This window comes from Catharus ustulatus, chromosome 5 (genome assembly GCF_009819885.2).
Source record: "Catharus ustulatus isolate bCatUst1 chromosome 5, bCatUst1.pri.v2, whole genome shotgun sequence".
Taxonomy (NCBI): Eukaryota; Metazoa; Chordata; class Aves; order Passeriformes; family Turdidae; genus Catharus; species Catharus ustulatus.
Window position 1 is genome coordinate 58,027,250 of NC_046225.1, and position 19,696 is coordinate 58,046,945.

Genomic DNA, 19,696 nt, shown 5'->3' on the forward strand with positions numbered 1-19,696 from the left:
GCAGAAGTTATGAGAGAGCCAAAAGTCATTAGGTGCTGTGAAAGCAGTATCTAAAATTAGTCGCTGTGGGACAACAGACATGGCAAACCTAGGAAAAATAAATGAGAAAAAAATATTTTAACATATTTTAATCTGTCAAAACCATATGTGAAGCAATGTACTCTGTGCAGGCAGCTTGTATTTTGGCAGATGTGAAGACATATTGACAGAATGCTGAGGAGGCTTGTTTTAGAAGCCTGTGCTCATGCTTGAAGCATGTTTGAAGGCTGCCCCTCAGTCTTGCATACATCACCTTCACTGCAGAAGGTTCAGAGCTAGAAGCCTGGGATAGTATTTCCTGTGTAGATTCCTGAATTCTTGTCTAGACTTACAGCTGTATACAGGTGATTTGACTTCAAGAGGTAGTGTGATAATTCTTCTCATCTTCCTTTCTTCTTTCCCCCTCTCCAGTTTCTGGAGATTCAGTGCCTTTTGAGGTCTTAATTTTGAGCAGGCATGATTGAAAAATACAAACTGAGACTACAAGGTACTTAGAGAGTTAAAATTTTTTTTGGTCAGTCATTCATTCACTCATTTATACTTTTGATTTTGATTACTTTCCTAACTGACCAAATGTTAGCATAGTTTAGTTTGATCTTGTTTTGTTTTATTTCACCGGGTCACAACTTTTTTTTAGCATGGATCCTCACTAAACGTAAGAATGGTCTGCCACCAGGACTTGTTTAACCATGTAAGCCAGATCATAGTGGAGACACATGGGATGTGAGACTTGAGGAGCACTGCAGGACAACACAGTCTACAGTGCTTTGTAGAAACTGGGATCCAACTCCCAGCCAAGGCAGGTGGCAGTGATTTGCCAAGAGTCCTTGTGCCCTTTTTTCTTCTGATACACTCCAGGAAATTTCTGAGCTGTGTGGGCTTTTACTCCAGCAGCTCATTAGACCATGTGGCAAATACTTTTCAAAGCATGGCACCAGAAATAGTTAGCACATTCCAATTCTGGAGTCACTAGTTGATGATTCTTCATTGGTATGGTGCACCAGAGCTGGAGGTTAAGCTCTCTGATGAGCAGCTTGGTCTTGTGGCTCTTGTGGTCACTCTGGCCACTCTTGCCATGATACTGACTTACAGTCACATCCTTCACACAGCTCTTTTACTGTGTGCACTGGCTACTGCCAAGAGGTATAACAAAATCAGGTTATACTCAAGTAGAAAATGACAATTAACATTACTACTTTTCATTCCTAAATGCTGACAGCCTCTCTGAGACAAGTATCAAGAATCCTGGTCCCAGAGAGCTTACAGACATCAGAAGATAAATGTGCTGTGAGGCCACTGCAGTGGAAAGAAACACATAGTTTCAAAGAAAATAAATTGCTCTGAAGCAGGAAGGCAGGAGAAAGGTGGTTTCATAAATGAGTGGTTGCCTTCTCTAAAGTCTAAAACCAGAGTCAGCCTATAATAGAGTGCATTTCCACTTACGAAGGATTCAATGTATATTGTATATTTAGTTTGGAGTTTTTGTTGTTGCTCATCTTGATGGCCTAGATCTCAGGTACTGTAATTTTGCTGTATATGTTTCTACCTAAATTTTGAGATTTACTGGTCCATCATTATTTTTCTGGCAGTCACCATGGAGTATGTCGGAACTGTTCAGCCCTTGGTTACCCACACAGCAACATGTGATAATTACCTTGTTCTCTTTTGTTCCCCCCAGTTTTTCTGAGTTTTACTTTTGCCATTCATACTTATTCACAGACCATACTAATTTTTCTTTACACTATCTAAAGAATTTTTTTTCTCATTATTATTACATCAGAAGCTTAAGCTTTAATGGCTTTTTTCCACCCATAGCATTTCTGGTTTTGCAACTCTGTCCAACCAATCCCGCTGCATTTTTAAAATGGTATTTGGCCTTCAACTCTAAGGATAAAAGTCTTCATGGCTTCAAGTCTCTACTGGCAGAGAAATCATTTGGCATGGAAGGCAGCACAGAAATGGGGTGTGCACCCAGCCAGACACCTGTGCTGGAGCGAGCAGCAGAGCCTTTACAAGCCCATAACAGAAAACAGCTTTAAAATGCTCCTGGATTTCTTCTCTCAGCTTCACATAAAGCATAACCTGGCTCTTGGAGAACTGGGTATGCACTACAGATGTGCAGGCAAAAAGTGGTAGGAAAAATGGGAGCAGCAGCACCTCTTGAGTGGCTGCCTTCAGCTCCCATGGGCCTTGCTTAGCAGCACCATGGGCCGGCAAAGCTAACAACTGTTGGGGGAGGAAGGAAAAAAACCCTAGGGAAAACTATACATCTAGTGGTTTGTGTTTAGTGAAATAATTATGAAATAAAGACTTAGGAATAAGGAAGTACAAAGAGAATAAAATTTTGGAGGAGTCCACTGCAAGACAAAAAGAGCCTTAGATCAGTCAATATTTAGAGCATGAGTGGTCCCTTTATTGAGCCTTAGGTGTGTAAGGTATATCCCAGTCTTGTTTTCTCATATTTTGTTGTTTTAATGCTTTATTATTTCCATTTGAGACTTAAAATACTGTTTGTCAGTCCGAGATTTTCTGCCACATCTTTCTATTCAGATGTTTTTACTGTGATGAAGAACAAGTATGATTATGAAAGAAGACAGACATGTTAGGCCTGAGGGAGTTGCTGGACTATTCTTTTTTTTTTTTAACCTGGCAGTATTTTTAACATTTAAGGCTTATGATGCAAAATAAATTACGTACTTTTGGGAGGGAAGTATGAACAAGTAGCTTCTGGAGTTTCCTCCAGATTCCCTCTGCCCATATGAAATTGAAAACAAAAGCTTTTTTCTGCCCTTCTCTACGTTTCCAAGTCATCTATCATGTCCTCTAACAACTGCAGTAAACATCTTACTTAATATGCCCATATAGACTTAGACGTTACACATATTGGCAGAAAAAGTCTTTAACATTTAAAGGTGTGTTGAGGCTTCTATAGTTCTTATTATTAATGGGAATAAAAGGAAGGCACCTCTGTGAATATTAATATTCATAGTTGCTTTAAGTAAGCCAAAGTTAACCAAGGCAAAGACAATGCTGTATGAATCCTGTGTTCTCTGGTATCTTATTCCATCATGGCACTCTGCTTAAAAAACTACTTGAACCCATCTTCTCATATATGCACACTGGAGGACATATGGTGCATTTCAGCTTTAAATTTGAATTTCCTTAATTTTGCAGGTTTAACTTATTCCCTTAACGGTGCTTTAACAGGCTTTTTTTTTAATTGTTCAGTTTTGGTTTATTACAGTTGTCTTAAAGGGATATTAGAGATATAAAAGTTATTAGAGGGATAGAAGAAGGAAAAATTGCACAGGCATGCAGACAGACTTATGGAAGAGTGTGCAATAGATATTTCCATCACACCGTAATATAACAATCTCCATGTCAGTGAGTGAAACATTATGTTTTTTTCAGTTGAGATGTATTATCTCAGCTAAAGTATATTAGGCAGTCTGCTGTGTTATGTTCTGCTCCATCTGGTCAGTCATTTAGGTTCAATAGCAAGTATCAATGGAATTGTTTCTTATCAAGTGTTTCAGTGCGGTTAAATCCTTGATTTGGTAAAACAGTCTGAAAAAGTAATTACTGTGCATATGCAGATTTTCCTGTTTTTGAAGTTTATGGCACCCAACCATAGTGAAAGTAAGCAGAATTAGAATGGGGAAAATGGAATAAATGCAGATTTCTGTAGCTTGCACTCTACAGTCCCTGGTTCACAGAAGCCCTACCCAAACTCCTGTCAGGAAGGTCAGGGCTGTGCACTGGGACACAGTGGAGACAGAGATAAAAAGCAGCAGCTGTCTGGAAAGTACCCTTGTGCCCTAAATGTATGGCTACCCATGAGCATAAGTCCTTCTTTTAGCCATGTTAGCTTCTCCAAACTGCACTGCTGTGGCAGAGAACATGGGCAGCTTTTCGACCCTGCATTTTGGAAGGTGCAACATTTACGAGTGGATGTGTGTGTCCCAGCATGGTTACAGAGGACTATCAAGGCGCTCACCTTGGCTCCTTACATAATCAAAAGAGGCAGTAGTTTCAAGTATCTGAATGAGATCCTTACCTAATCCCCCCGATGAAGGAAAGCTGATGCATACTTTGGTAGAGCAACCAAGGACTCCACTGGGCTGACCGGGGACCTATAAATGACATGGGTAATTCTTGCACCATTCCTTAGTAGGTAGGGCTTTTGGGTAGGAATGTTTGATTCTTGTATCTCTGTTTTCTGCAGTTTTAAACTTTCCTTTCTCAGGAGCTTAGATCAGCTGGATCTGACCCGCTGAGAATTGTGTGGCCAAGAAAAGAGTCAGTGATAATAGTTTACTGAGTGTGCTAGTAAGAAGGAGTTTCTGTTGGGAGACAGATATTTTAGTGTTGGCTTCCTGCTGCAGGAATTGTTTATTTATTTTGCATTAAATAGTTCCTGAGAGCAAAGTGCTCTCCTGGGAACAAGAAGACAAGATTTTTAGCACCCCTAACTAAGAGTTCTGATGGTCTCTTTATCTCAAATGAATACTCAAACAAGTAAAGACGTGACATCAATATAATTTCTGATTTTACCTGTTTTGTTCTGATCTCAATTGTATTGTCCGTGGTCCAAGAATGACTAGTGCTTTATGCTTCTGTGGGGACTCGTGGAAAAGATACATTTTGTGCTATATCTGAATTGTGACTCTATAAACTACCTGTCTCTTCAGGCTAGAATGTTTCTGAGCAGGAATGCAAGTCTATATTTAGGTCCCTAGTGCCTTTTGCATTGCACAGTTGAGGTGCCATTAGCCTTTAGGCACCTCCAGGTTACGATAGTCATGAATTCTCAGCAGTCAGTGTAGCTCCTTCGGCATCCAGCACCTAAATTCTGCACAAGTCTCAGGTGCCAAAGTTGATGGTTTAAACTGACATTGCTCCACTGACTGACAGTTTTACGCCAGCTGAGAATGTGGTGGTGGTTTGATTTATGGGACTGCTGTGTGGGTGTGTAAGGGGTGAGAAGCAGGGCCAGTAGTGCCAGGCCAGAGGCAGTCACAGACAGGAAGGCTGAGCACCCAAGCTATGTAGAGCTGGTGATTCCTTGCCCTGGTTACCTTAAGGTCGGTGTTTTAAAGATCTCCTTTTTCCATTTTCTTTTCTTGCAGCTCACTAAATGGCTCTGCCCTCAGAAAAGTGTTCACCCTAAAATTCATTAAGTGACTCTTTAAGGGTTTTCTAGTCCTTCCCTCATTCTGCAGTAAGGAAAGAATGATACGACCATGACTTGATTGTTATAAAAGTATCTGATGCTTTGTTCCAAGTGTTGAAAGAACATGCAGAAGAGACTCTAGCCTAGGGGACTTCAGTCAAGTGGTTTTTATTTTGAATAAACCAAAAGTTAGTGGTGACTGTGGGATATATTTTGCTTCCTTTTCCCCTTGAAATATTTATTTTAATAAAATGCATTTTTTGGACCAAATCGTGGTTTCTGGACCAAATCGTGGTTTCAGTATTTGGACCAAATACTGGTTTCATTGCAGTAGCCTGGTACAGGAAAGTGTTTTGGATTTAGTATTAATGTTGATAAGACATTAATGTTTTAATTCTTGTTAAGTAGTGCTTACACTAAATGAAGGGCTTTCCAGTTTCCCATGCTCTGCCAGGGAGCAGGTGCACAAGATGCTTGGAGGGAGCATGGCCAGGACAGCTGACCTGAGGTGACCAAAGGGATATTCCATACCATATGGCATCATGCCCAGTATATAAACCAGAGGGAGTTGGCTGGGAGAGGCAGACTACTGCTCGGGGACGGGCTGGGTGTTGGTCAGCAGGTGCTGAGCAATTGTAGTGTGCAGCACTTGTTTCTCTTGGGTTTTATTCCTCCCTCTCCCCTTTTCATTACATTTACTGTCATTATAATTATTACTGTTATTATGTCTCACTTCGTTTCATTTATTAAGCTGATCATAATGCAGGCATTTCACCTTTTTCTGATTTTCCTCCCTGTCCCACTGGCGAGTGGGGAATGAACTAGGGGCTGTGTGGTACTTAGTTGTTGGCTGGGGTGACAACCTTAAACAGTTTTCCCTCTATTTTAAGGTATGGATTATGGTGGAACAGGATTGCGGGATGAATCAGCTGTTGAGTCATATGAGCTTACAATGCTATGCTTGTAATATGTTTTGTTATGTCTGTGGTACTCTTATGCAATTATTGTGTTACTTTATGCTACTCTGCAACTAAGATGAGTTTTGCTGAGTATTGTATACATGGCAAGAGAAAGGGAGTTTCTAATTTGGAAGAGTTTGCTGGAGGGGAAGTGGTAGAAAAGGTGAGAGGGAAGAAGGTGCAGTAGGATGCAAAGGGAAGCATCTTTCAGTGTCCAGAACAGTAACAGCAGTCAGTGAACCCTTCCAGGAACACACCACCTGGGAAATGTAAGTGCCCCTTAGATGCTTAGCACTTTAGACGCTTTCCAGGAGAGAACTATTTCATGTATTTGCAAGATGCAGTAGGTCTTCCACAAAAGACTGTTTCAGTAATTTTGCATCCTCTGCACATCTGTGTGTGTATTTGCATCCATGTATGTATAGGTTCATTTCTGTTACACATTTGTTAAAAAAAACGCCTTCCCGGTTGCTCTTTATCAACAGGAAGAACGTCGTGTGATTTATCTGGGTAAAATCAGACCTGACACAACCCGAACAGAACTGAGGGACCGGTTTGAAGTTTTTGGTGAAATTGAGGAGTGCACAGTAAATTTGCGGGATGATGGGTAGGAACTTTTGAGATTACTTCTTGTTTGAGATCTGCCATATGTAAAAAGCTATGGCAGTAAGATTACTGGTATGGGAGTTACCAGTATAAATCCTATGACAGATGACATGCTGAGTTCAAAACCTTACTTATTTTCTTTCATCCTTATTTATTAATCTTGCTAGTTGGAATTTCCTGTCCCAGAAATAAGTATTTAGCTGCATGACAGGACAATCATGCTGATAAATGGATGCAGTACTTCTGGCATTTCCACTGCTGGGTCTCTGGCAAGTTCTTGCTTTCAGAAAGGGGTTACACTAATGTGTGTTAGCTCTTCTCAGCTTTTGTTCACAACTGTATTTTTCAATGGCAGAGACAGCTATGGTTTCATCACCTACCGCTACACTTGTGACGCCTTCGCTGCTCTTGAAAATGGATACACTTTACGCAGGTCAAATGAGCCTGATTTTGAGCTGTACTTCTGTGGATGCAAGCAGTTTTGCAAGTCTAACTATGCAGACCTAGGTGGGTATTTTGCTCTTTGTGAGTTAAAGTATATAACTGGAATCCTGTAACTCATGAGAATTTAGGGTTTGCTTCTTTTTTGTTTACTGCTGATACCATTTAAATGATTGGAGGAGTGTTGATGAAAGTGGTTTTCACTTGCTGTAAGAAGTTTAAAAGTTGACTAATCTGAGCTGGCTTCTTTCGACTATTCCAAACTGTGAATATTCTTTGAAAACCCATTTCCTCATTATCAAAAAGAAGTGCCCAATATTCAATAATACATTTCTAAGTTGGAAAGATAGCACCACAGAAGCCTCCCACAAACTTTACTATTTATTGCTGTAACTGTTTGATTCCAATATGAGAGGTAAACACAAGTAAATAAAGTAGATGCCTCAACCCAAAAACTTCTTATGATTCTTACTTTGCCATGAATTCTGATGTAGATGTAGAATTTGCCAGGGTACTCATTGAATGCAATTCATAGCTGCTCAAACTAGAAGAACTTGTGGCCAAATCTGTGGCCAAATCTGACCCTTAGTGTGGCAAAAGCCACTGATCTCAACTGGTGATTCTAAAATCATGCATAAGCATCTATTTATGAAGGTGTCTCTTTGCAGGGCCTTCCAGTTGTGGTGTAAAAGGCTCCAGCCTTTGGAGAGTTTACCTAATCTCTTGGTGTTTGCAGTTACAATGATGTGGAGCTTTATGCATACCCAGTGTGCTATGATAACTCCAGTCCCAAGTGTGCATGCTGGCTGTGACAACACACCTGGGTCTGTCTGAGTCTTGCCTGGGCAAAAATGTATGGTTCTGTCCTATGCTCTGAGTCAGGGTGTCGTGCTTCCCCTTGCAGGGGTTTTTGGAGATGTTCAAAGTCTTACAGCAGGAATGCTGATGTTAAGTATATGCATAAAGAGACTATGCAACCTAACATAACAGCCTCTGTAATATTACAATATATGATAAACTCACCTCTTATTTAATTACCTTTTAAAATGTAAAGTATTCATTAAATGTTAAACCTTTCCTAATACCTGCATAAATAGACTAAAGCCATGGAAAATACTCTTTTCTGAATAACATTGCAAGGCACATTTTGCTGTTGAATCTATATTAATCAGATATTGTGGATTTTTTTATGAGTAAATGACCACAGTCATTAAAATCTTGCATAACCCTGTAACACAGTGCTAATGAAATCTTGTATGTGCTGCCCTCGGCTTTGTACAATTCAGGAAGTGAATACAGATACATTTTTTCTAACCAATTGATGTCTTTTCAAAATAAATTATAAAGATGATACGCATTGTTCACAATGAATATGCTATAATTCACTTCAGTGGCTAAACAGATAATGTAAAGCTAAGAAAAGGCAATTGACTGCTGAAGAGATATAGGGTTGATGTAGAAAATATAAAAGGTAGCAAGGCATTTGTTGAAATGTAGGCTGATAAAAACAGTAAAAACAGATTGAAGTCTTGCCTTGATTTGACTTATCTTCAGCAATGGAAACCAAGGTCATCTCTGTATCTCTGAAAATCTGGGGTTTAAAATAAGTTGTCTGAAGGGAACCCTCTTGAAAATTATTCATCACTGGGAGTATTCCCTGTCAGCTCTCTCCATTGTGAGTGGGATTCCCAGAGTGTCTGTGAGCAGACTGTTTTCACTTTGTCCTGCTGACAGCTTGAGCTTCTGTACTTCAGACTGCATTCCCTGCATTTCGCAGGGTATCTGACAGAGCAGCATAAGGAAATGGCAGGATGAACTTTAAAATTCATGAGCTGGTACCAGGACAGAGAGAATTAATCAGCTTTGGGTTGAGTAGAGAAGAAAGAAAACAATTGAAAATAGTAGTCAGAAGTTTAACACCTCTCCTCTGTGAGAAGATATTGTCTTAACAGAACTTGTAATGAACATTTAATGCGCAGTGTGTCTTAGAGTGGTAGATGGGGAGTTCTGATTAATTCAACACAAGAAATGGCAAGAAAAGGGCACTCTCTTAAAGGAACTGTGGCACAGGAACTGGTGAGAGTCAGTGTTAAGCAGGGTTGACTCCAAAAGGAAATTCATCATTTGCAGCCATGTCAATAATTGTACTGGAGCTGTGTGGCCACAAAAGTACAATCCCTCCTCTGTGCTGGGAACAGACTGTTGTCTGTGTCTGAGCACCTGGCAAAGCTGGAACAGGTATCCCAGGCCACAGGAGCTGGTCCGTTGTTGCTGCTGGGGCTTATCACGTTGTAGGGAAAGCAGAGGAGTCCACCTGAGACTGCTCATGCAGAGGCCCTGCCTGGAATTGCTCACATTCTAAGCAAACCCAGAAAGATGAATTGAAGCAAAACCAGGGATTCTGGCAGGTGTGGATACTGCCACAAGACCCTGAGGCAAGGCAGGCAGAAGCAGCTGTGTCCTCTGTGTGCTGCTCACAGGCTGCCCTGGCTTTCTTCAGAACCTTTTTAAGGGGAATTAAGTCTTGGACATGTTATAAAACAAGAGGTGCCAGACAAAGATGAAGTTTTGGTTAAGGCATCTGTCAAGATTATCTGGACTACTCTGAGTGTCTCAAGTCCTTGAGGAAACTGTTTTGAGTTAACCTTCCCAAAATATATAGGCAATTAATGGCTCTTCCCCTCTGCTGATAATGTGTACCACTTCTGTTAAGTGCTGCTTCTTACCAGGAATGCCTAAAGCTCCTGTGATGGTCATTTCTATGCTTTTATCAAAGCTGTGGTCATAAGTGGATTGTTTGTACTAATATACAGAGAAAATAAGTACAGTAATTTCACGATTATAAGCCGCACCATTTTGACTAAAATTTTGGCCCGAACCCAAAGTGCGGCTTATAATCAGGTGCGGCTTATATATGGACAAAGAACAAAAAGTTGCTCTTTTAGTTTGGAGGACAGGTGTCTGCTGAGAAAGGCAGGAACTTCTCTTTGAAATGGAGAATGCAAAACCCTCCAAATTATTATAATTTTGAAATCAAGGGGCTTTCAGGCAAAAACATGGGAATTAGGAATAACAGTTCTTTTCTAGGGAAATCAAAATAGAAATACAGTACTACAAAGAAACAAACTCCAAACCCTGACAAAGTCAGAGGACAACCTGACACCCTGTCAGGCAGGGTGTTGGTAGCAGTCCCATTAAATGGTGGCTGCATCCTCCTGCAGTGACAGATGTGGCTCAGTTGGAGCAGTGCTCCTGTACAAGGTGCAGTTTCCCTCCGGAGGTCCAGTGGTGATGTGGAGAAATCCGGTTTTCCACTGGAGTCCAGTGGAGAAAGGGGCTCCCTTAGTGTCCCAAAGCCTCTGTTTTTATCTTGGTAAGAAATGTTGGGCTCTTCCCCCTGGCTGGAGCAACTTCCAATGGGATGCAGTAATTTTATCAGTCATACAGTGGGACTCAATGGCCATTAGCAGACAATGACTCGCTGGAGGAAGGATGGGTTGTGAAAATATAAAGAACAATGCCCAACCTGGTTTCAATGGATGACCCATTAGCAGAATATCTGCCGTTGAGATAAGGATCACTGTCCCCACCCTCAACAGATGGTGATAGAACAGATACCTTTTATCACACTCTGTATTGTAACATGCGGCTTATAATCAGGTGCGGCTTATATATGGACAAAGAATGAAAAGTTGCTGGCACCCAGAAGTGCGGCTTATACTCAGTGCGGCTTATAATCGTGAAATTACTGTAGTAGTTCTTGCCTCTTAGCTAAACTTGCATCCTTTGGCTTTCAGATTCAAACTCAGATGATTTTGATCCTGCTTCCACTAAAAGCAAGTATGACTCCATGGATTTTGATAGTTTACTTAAAGAGGCACAGCGGAGCCTGCGTAGGTAACAAGCATGTCATCCGAGGAAAGCAAAGGGATGGCGAATACCTCACGGACATCACGTCCTTCAATAATGGACAACTAAAAAGTCGTACTTGGGAATTTCTCCTACTTTACACTCTCTGTTCAAAACCATGGTTTACATGAACACAGCTGCTCAAGGAGTGGAGGGGCAGGATGCTGCCCAGTAAGCACACGCATGGCCATGGGTGTCAGCTGCGCTTTCGCGGGTGAGCGGTGGCGGGGGAGCCGGGCGTTCCTTGCGAGTTCAATGCAAATCACGAGACATGGCAGCAGTTCCACAGAGATACACGTACAACAATGAACTGCAAAACCTGTACATATTGCATTTTAACAAAAAAGAACAAAAACAAACAGAAAAAAAACCCCAGTGTGAGAACTATGGCTGCTGATGTCTGGGGATCAGACACTGCATTTTTTTTTTTTTTGTAAAGAAGCTTCTTCTCACAACATGGTGATAATATGACAATCCAGAAGAAACCACAGGTCCCAGAAGTCTGCAATTTGTCTTAGCTTTGTTTTAAGATTGTTCTTTTTTCGGTTGGTTTGTTTTTTGGGCTTTTTTGTGGTTTTTTTATTTTGCAGAAAAGAAAATTAAAAGGCTCAAGCTTCCCTAACATTTTGAAGTTGCATCTTTTAATTCTGACACCCATGTAAATGTCTACAACATTGATCTTCCACAGCAAAATTTTCAAAGCCTTGTTAATGGTCAAATGTGCGGCTTGTTCAGCGATTTATTCTAATGAGCGGACGTGGTGTTACATTATTAATGAGAGTTGGATAGAACTATCTGGGTGTGTGCACAGATAGTTTATTTACTACATTCTCTAAAGTAGTTGAGTATTTACAAATGTTAAATGGAGTATTTTTATTTATGTACATACTGTATGACGATGTTCTTTTTTGTTACAGCTATGCACTGTAAATGCAGCCTTCTTTTCAAAAACTGCTGAATTTTTCTTAATCAAGAATACTCAAATGTAATTATATGAGGTGAAACAATTATTGTACACTAACATAATGTAGAAAGCTAAACTTATGCTTATATATATTTGATTGTAAAAAAAAAGAGAAAAGCGTGTGGGTGAGTGTGTGAGTGTGCATATGTGTGCGTGTGTGTCTGAGTGCAAAAATGCATTATACACATTCATCCCTTCTTTGGTGAGCTTATATAAGAGTTTTGTCAAGAATTACCCTAGCCCAAAAGATATTAACCACCTTCTGCAGTATTTTTCCACATTTTTCTCATTGCTTGAATTTCTTTTGCAGTTTTATACACTGAATTTGTTAAGGGAATGAAATTTTCTCATCTAAATTTTTCTAGAAAATATCATAATTTTATGTAAAGTCTCTCAAATGGGTAATCATTAAAAAATGTTTTTATTTTATGTATCAACAGTAGTTTTGGAACTAGAGGTCAAAAATGTTTTTAAAATGCTATTTTGTTTTAATTTTTGTGATTTTAGTTTGATAAAAATTTGCTGAGGTACTAAGTACAGTATGATTTTTACAGTAATTCTGTGTCTAAACACTGTTCTTGAAGCCAGTAATCTTTTCATTGGCAGAGTTTAATGATGGTATTTATCTATATTTTTTACAGTTATGCATCCTGTATAAATACCAATCCTTCATTCCTTTGTTTACTGAAGAGACATATTTATCAGTTATAATTATCCTATTTATTATAAATTATGAGATGACTAAAAGAATAAAAAGGCCAGTGGAAATTTTATACCTAGGATGCATGATGGTTGTCAGTTTGGAGTAAGCAAGTGCTTTGTTTGGAAATTCCGCTTTTGCAGAAGCAGTGGGTTGGTTTTGGATTTCTTCCTTTTTTTTTACTATGCACTAGCATGGCCTCAAATGTGCCCATGACATTGTTGCTGATGACATTGCTTCTGTTAAATTAAATAGAAATTTCAGGAAAGAAAAAACCACAAGAGTATAAACTACTGCTATTCTGAGCATCAGAATTTCATCTGAACTCAGAGTCTCTACTGAATCAGCAAAGTTTGGAATTTGCTTGTGAATGTATAGATTTGTTATTCTATTACTCTTTGGCATTCATGACTCCTCTTAAAGGTATGGCACACCTAACTATTTAATCTACCTTCCCACTCCAAATCTTAGAAAACTGATTCTACCCCCGTACCAGTGCAGTTGATTTTGATGGCTGCATTCATTTTATCACCAGCATATTGTGTTCTGAGAGATTCCACTGTCTGTCCTGTTGGATGCTTGCTTGATTTTTTGGCTTCTTATTTCTCAGTAGATAGATAGCAATAAAACAAAAAAAAAAAAACAAAAAAAAAAAGAAAAGAACTTTTCTGGAGGTTCTGTGTTACAAATGTAACATCCTTTACTCTGCATAATTCTTGTTGTTGCTCTGTAGGTTAAAAATGCAGGTATTTTAACTTTGTGTGAATGCCAAACTAAAAGTTTACAATTTTCCTTTCTGGATTTTGAGTATCTTCTGTTGTAAAGAAAAATATTAAAAGCAATAAATTATTTTTAAGAAATCAATATTTAGTATATCATATTATGTGTTCAAGGACCAGATGCATTACCTATTTTGCCTTTACATTTCTGTGATTAAATTTTAAAGCGTTCTCTTTTGCCCTAGATTGCTGACTTTAATAAATTGGTGTGGGGCTTGTGTGGGGGCATTATTTTTTTTTCACTGAGCAGGCATAATGATGTGAGTCAAATTTTTATTTCACTGGCCTGGCAACATTCTCATCTTGAAGATGGCTTTCCTCTGTGGATTTACAAATTATATACAAAATTAATAGAGCTAGGATTGCTGAATAAAGCTATTTGGATCTTTCATAGACACTGTAGTAGGAAATCCATCAAAATATAAACTCAGTGTTTACTTTTCTTTTTTTCTTCCCCAAGAGCATTTCAAATTAGCACATATACTACACTATCACCAGAGGCAAATTGCAGCATAGCTCTGTGTGTCTTTTATATGAAGATTGTACTGTTGCTTTCATGCTGTGGTAAGTGCCACATCTGCAATACAGGTAACAGAACCGGTACTTAGGAACTGTGGTCTTTCCTAGAGCTGTAACTGAGTAATTCCTACAGCACGGAGAATGATCTAAATACTAGTCCAAACAGAGGGAGCCTAAAGTTGAAGAAAAATGTCTGCTAAACTACTCTGGAAAGCTATTGAGCTGCCATCACCGAGAGCAGCACTGAGAGGAAGGTTTGTGCCTCTGGGGTAATGATACTTGGGTCAGTTGGGAAAAAAACAAACAAACAACAAACATAAAACAACCACACCTCCTTCTCATCCCTTTAGATATAAGCCTACAGTAGGTAATGATTATGTGTCCTTTTTAATGGCTGTAATGAGAACTTCAATCACTGTAGTGTAAGATCTGATCTATAAATGACCTAGAATAGCCATGTAATATAATGTGATGATTCTAAATTTGTACTTATGTGACAGACATTTTCAATAATGTGAACCACTGACCTGATGGAGCTACTGTAAGATTTGTACAGTAGGTGAACATGTTAAGTTGTAGGTTGGACTATGCTGAACAGGGGAAATGAGATAGTAGTTAAGCCCAAGCTGGGCTATTTTCCACCTGCCAATTCTACATGTACTTTTGTGGTTTAATTCATTGTATGAAAATTCCTGTGATTTTTTTCTTTTTTTTTTTAATGTGCAGTACACATCAGCCTCACTGAGAAAATAAAGGGAAACGAATGTTTCAAATTAATTTCTGTTTCTCATTTTTATTACAAGTGACAGGTTTTTCCCACACAATTGGTTGTGTAGTGGGTTTTCTGTTATTCTTCCTAGTGGTTGCAATTTATTTCAGATTATTGGCCAGAGCATGCCTGCATTACTGCACTTTGTACAGGGCACAGCATCACCAGTTTTAATATATTTAATGGTAGAAAGGTGCTGTGTGCCTTTCTGCCATGAGTACCCAAGTCTGCTGAAGAGCCATGCCATAAACCATGTAAGAAAACTTTCAAAAAATTATTGGTGGAGTTTAAGAGTTGCTGGTTTGAGTTAGAAGGGGTGGGGAATGTAAGGACTTTTCTATCTGGCCATGCTGGATCCCAGTGCAGGTAGTAGGGACTGAGAAGTGCAAAATGGTTGGTACCTTCTATCCTGAGATGATAAACACCTGTACTGGGAGTAAGCCTGTCCTGAGAGGCCTTCACCAGCCTGTTTCAGCAGACAGGTCAGGAGGACCAGGCAGGTAGGTGACTGGGCAAGAAAGGCTTTCCTGATTCCTTTGAGGATGATACAGTGCAGCATATGGGCTTCAACAGAGCACTGCCACTGGGCAGGCAGCAGGTAGGCTGGGGATGGCAGAGGGCGTTCACACCCCTCTCCTTCACATGCACAGAAATAGGGGAAGTATTGCTTTCATTTGGTTTGCCCAGGGTTCATTCACAGGTGAATTTATGGCTGCAGGCCTGTCCTGCTGTGGCAGCAGCCTTCTCTGGGGTTCACAGCTCAACGCCATGTGACCGACTCTTCTCGTCGGATGTCACCTCAGCAGGAACCCAGCTGCCATGTGAGGACAGCCTGCCTGTGCATTTTATGGAAAGGACTACTGAGTTCACTTGAAAAAATTGCTTTTCTCAAAACATCCAGCCTCTACCTCATTTCTGTTCCTAACACAGTTGTTTAATTTATGTTCCATAACTTGCAAAAATGTTTAGCTTTTGCATTTTTACCATTTACTAATCCAAACTGTTCTGCTTGGCTCTCACAAGGGTGGTAGACTGAAGTTCCTCACTCTGCGGGATTTGCATTGTTGACTCACTGCTCCAGATCAAATTAATGCTCAAAACGTAGTAGGCCAAATCATTCCTGATATATTTCATCAGTCTTTCTGCTGTTCCTCAAGGCATGAATTTCGCCCAATACTTCTCCAGTTACTAGGCTTTCTAATTTCATTTGTTTATTCATTTCATATTTTTGCATAGCACTTTTGATGCTTGCCAAAAAAGAACACTCCATGTTACATTTCCAGGAAACTATTGCCTCCCATCTCCTCCTTTTGTATTATTAAGGTTTATTGCGTAAAATCAGGGCTTTCCATTGCTGTTATCTGAGGTCGCCATTTCTCCCCACGGTGAATACTGCAGGCTGAGCACCTGAAATCAGATTCAGGCACCTCAATGAGTGGCCTGATTTTCAGAAATGCTGAGCATCTCGCAGCTCCCATCGACTTCAATTAGACCTGCTGTCTCTCAGCACTTTTAAAAATCAAGCCACATATTTAGAGCCCCAATTCAGCACAGCATTTACATTTGTGCTTAAGTCTGTCCTGATTCAGCAAAGCACTTAAGCATGAGTGTTTTTAGATCCATTGAAGTCAAGTGCTCGGCTGCTTTGAATAAAAATAGACTCCTGGATTGGGGCCTAAGATTCCAAATACAGAAACCAACACCTAATTTTAGGCTCCATTTGGAAAACTGCCTCTCCTACCACCTTTAACCTTTAATGCTTACAGAAAACACAAAAATGACCATCAGGTCTTAAGGGGAAGAGACAGAGGTTTAGGGGAGAGAAGTGGAAGCAAGGGACAAAATTATTCTTTGTGGAAAATGTTTTGAAAACTTTAAATCCAACTCTTGCAAGATGCCTTGATTCATCGCTATTATTTCATATTGCATTTCCAGAATCTTTTTGAAGATTAATGTGCAGTTATTCTATTGTCCTTCACCATTAATTAATAAAATGCTGTATTAAACTTTAACCAATGCCAACTTCTCTTGCATTTCCACAAATCACATTCTCACCATTGATATTCAATGTTCACAAGCAAACTAATCTATAAATCAATTTTCTCTACTTTATCAAACAGCAGAAAGTAATAAAGAAGGTCACAAATAGTACAGTAGTTCCTTGGAGGTTTGTAACATCATAATTTAAAGCTCAGAAAGATTGAATCAAAAGTTGAATTAATCCCTAAGGGAGAAGATTCTATATAGATTCTATTGATAGATATAGGGCAGCCTGTCTTCACTGGGAGCTGGTATATTTGTTAATACTTCAGGGCAAAGGAGACTAGTCGTCGCAGCAAAGAAGAAAATGAAATCCTCCATGAGAGGAAGTATGTCCTCTGCTTCCCGTTGCTGTGCTCCCCTTACACTGCTCTGCTGGGAAAAAAAGGAAGCCAGCTCATCCTTTGCTGCACTGCTCTGCTGAACGGCTGGTGTCGGTGCAATGCAATTATGGAAACCAGCTGGAATACATCTAGAAATCTTAAATGTTGCACTTGATTGGTGTTCATTCCTCAAATGATGCTTTTATTGTCAAACAACCTCAACCCAAAATCATAGCAGCCTACGAACCCAAAGCAAAGTGAAAGGTTGTTTTCTTCAGTGACAAATTTTGGTGAAGTTGCAAATATATATTTTGCAGCTGGAAACATATTCCTCAAAACATGTTTAGCTTTTGAGATTCCTTTGAATTACTGCAGCTTCCTTTGAACAGTCTTCTGGAATAATAGTTTTTCAAAGGCATTTCTGATTCTCTTTTATAAAAAAGGGCTGTAATCTTAATGATGTGACTGGACCTGTGAATTAAGCTCTTCCTAATTCAAATGGAATTAATGGGGAGAAAAATACTCTCATGTAGAAGGAAATATTTTTTTAAAAAATTACTAATGGGCTCAGTTGAAAAAATTATACTCACAGGTTTGGTAAACAGTGAGATCTGAGATGAAATGCACCTTTGGTAGGCATGCATGGTGAAGTACAAGATGATAAAAGGATTTGTGCATACTGACTTTTCTTCTGCTATTTGCTAGTAGAGAGGAACTGAGCTGCCCTGAGAAAAGGCAACTGAAAACAGGTACTATTCCACCCTCTCCAAAATCAGTGATTAAACTCTAACCCTCGTCAGCCTTTTCCATTAACCCTGGCTTGTGTAAATAGTGGTCAGTGATCAAATGTAAATAATCTCATGTGCCTTATTTGCGTCATGATAGATTGTCCACCAGGTGTAATGTAAATGAAAGCCAAAGCTAGGGTGAAGTAAAACAAGTCCTAAAGAGCAGAATATGCAAATTTCTCTTAGGGCTTTTCATCAAATAAAATATTTGCTGCAGTTTCTTTTTGACAGTCTGTGTTTCATTCTCTATTAAATTAGTACTTGATAAAGTAATAATATTATTACAGCCATAAAGTTACTGCACTACACCTTCAAGAAATCTTCTCATCCTTGGATTATTGACTTTGGCATTATGAAAAACACACATAGGTGCCTTATACTAAGTCTTTCCTACTGTATTTGAAACTAAGGCCTGTGCTTGTTTATGCAATGTGTTGGCAGTAAATTTATTTAAAAAAAAAAAAATTAGCCCCACACTTGAAAACTAATGGAGTGCTTTCTTGTTTTAACTATTTACTGGAGCAGCACCACAGCTAACTAGTTTTCTATGGCATGAATAATTTATTGTCATAGCTAAGCATGCCCTGGGTTATACAGTCCTGCCAGCAAGTATGGAGTGGTGAGTGCTGTTGCTGAATAATGATTAATTACTCGCCCTTCTGAAGGAGCCCTGCTTTGTAAACTGGTCACACAGCATGTTACGTGGATTGTGTCTGCTATACAAAAGGTTACTTGCAATCACATAATGAGACATAATGATGCACATCACAACAATTCTTTGGTACAAATCTGCACACAATTGAATTTAGACAGAAACCCATTTATTTACATATCTTGTGTGCCAGGGGGTACAAAACCTCACTGCATTGCTGAAGTGCTGCCATTTCTCTTCTGCAGTGTTGACATTTGGGATGAAAACAGTGTGATGGCTTCTTCATGAATCTCCAGCCTCAACTTCAGAGTTGTCCTGTGACAACCTGCTGGCAAACTCTGGGAGGAGTTAGCTCCCACTGTGTGCAGACTGTGAGTGGGATTGTTTGCTGATAACTGTCCAACCTCTTGGTGGGAAGCTGGGATACAATTCCTCCCTGCAAGGTGAGGAGTTCACATGCTGTATGGGGTGAACCTCCCTGCCTGTGTTTGTACCTGCCTGACTTAGGAAGGGTGAGCAGGGAATCAAAGTTTTGCCATATATTGCACTTCATGTGGTCTAAGGAAGAACATTCAGAAGTACTGTTCTAAAACCTAGAGCCACAGCTCTTCTGAGCCCTAGGGGGAAAAAGATCTAGTTGTTCTCAGCTCCTGCAATCTGGAAAACAAGAAATTCTTGGCCAGAGCTGTCCCAAGGTTCTTGGGGCCACAGCTGGCAGCACCACTGGCAGAGCAGTGACATCTAGTTCTTCCTGGTCTCAACCAGAGTAATTTGACTGTCCAGACAGGATCTCTATTATTTTTGCCTGTGTGATACCAAGGCCCTGCTGATAAAGCTCGTCAACTAAACTGCAGGAATCGGAGGTGCTAGAGGGTTAGGGTGAGGATTAGGATGAAGGTTAGGCTGACATGGGATTTGGCAGACAATAGGCCTTTTCTTGTTCTGGAGAGGATGGGAAGTCCTGGATTTGCATCTGTGTGCCACAACAACATGGCAAAGCAGGCTGCAGCAGCCCATGATATCTTTATTTTCAGG

The 19,696-nt window shown here is 39.8% G+C and overlaps 1 protein-coding gene across 3 annotated transcripts in view; it reads left to right on the forward strand.

The window, feature by feature from the left end:
- Positions 1-14,866, forward strand: part of PPARGC1A (PPARG coactivator 1 alpha) — a 369,209-nt gene extending 354,343 nt beyond the window's left edge. For all 3 annotated transcript variants that reach the window (XM_033059895.2, XM_033059896.1, XM_042779265.1), the window contains 3 exons: positions 6,657-6,778; positions 7,133-7,284; positions 11,016-14,866. In XM_033059895.2, coding sequence (XP_032915786.1) covers positions 6,657-6,778; positions 7,133-7,284; positions 11,016-11,119 — 378 coding nt within the window. In that variant the 3' untranslated portion in view covers positions 11,120-14,866. The remainder of the gene's footprint in view (positions 1-6,656; positions 6,779-7,132; positions 7,285-11,015) is intronic.
- The last annotated feature ends 4,830 nt before the right edge of the window (positions 14,867-19,696 follow it).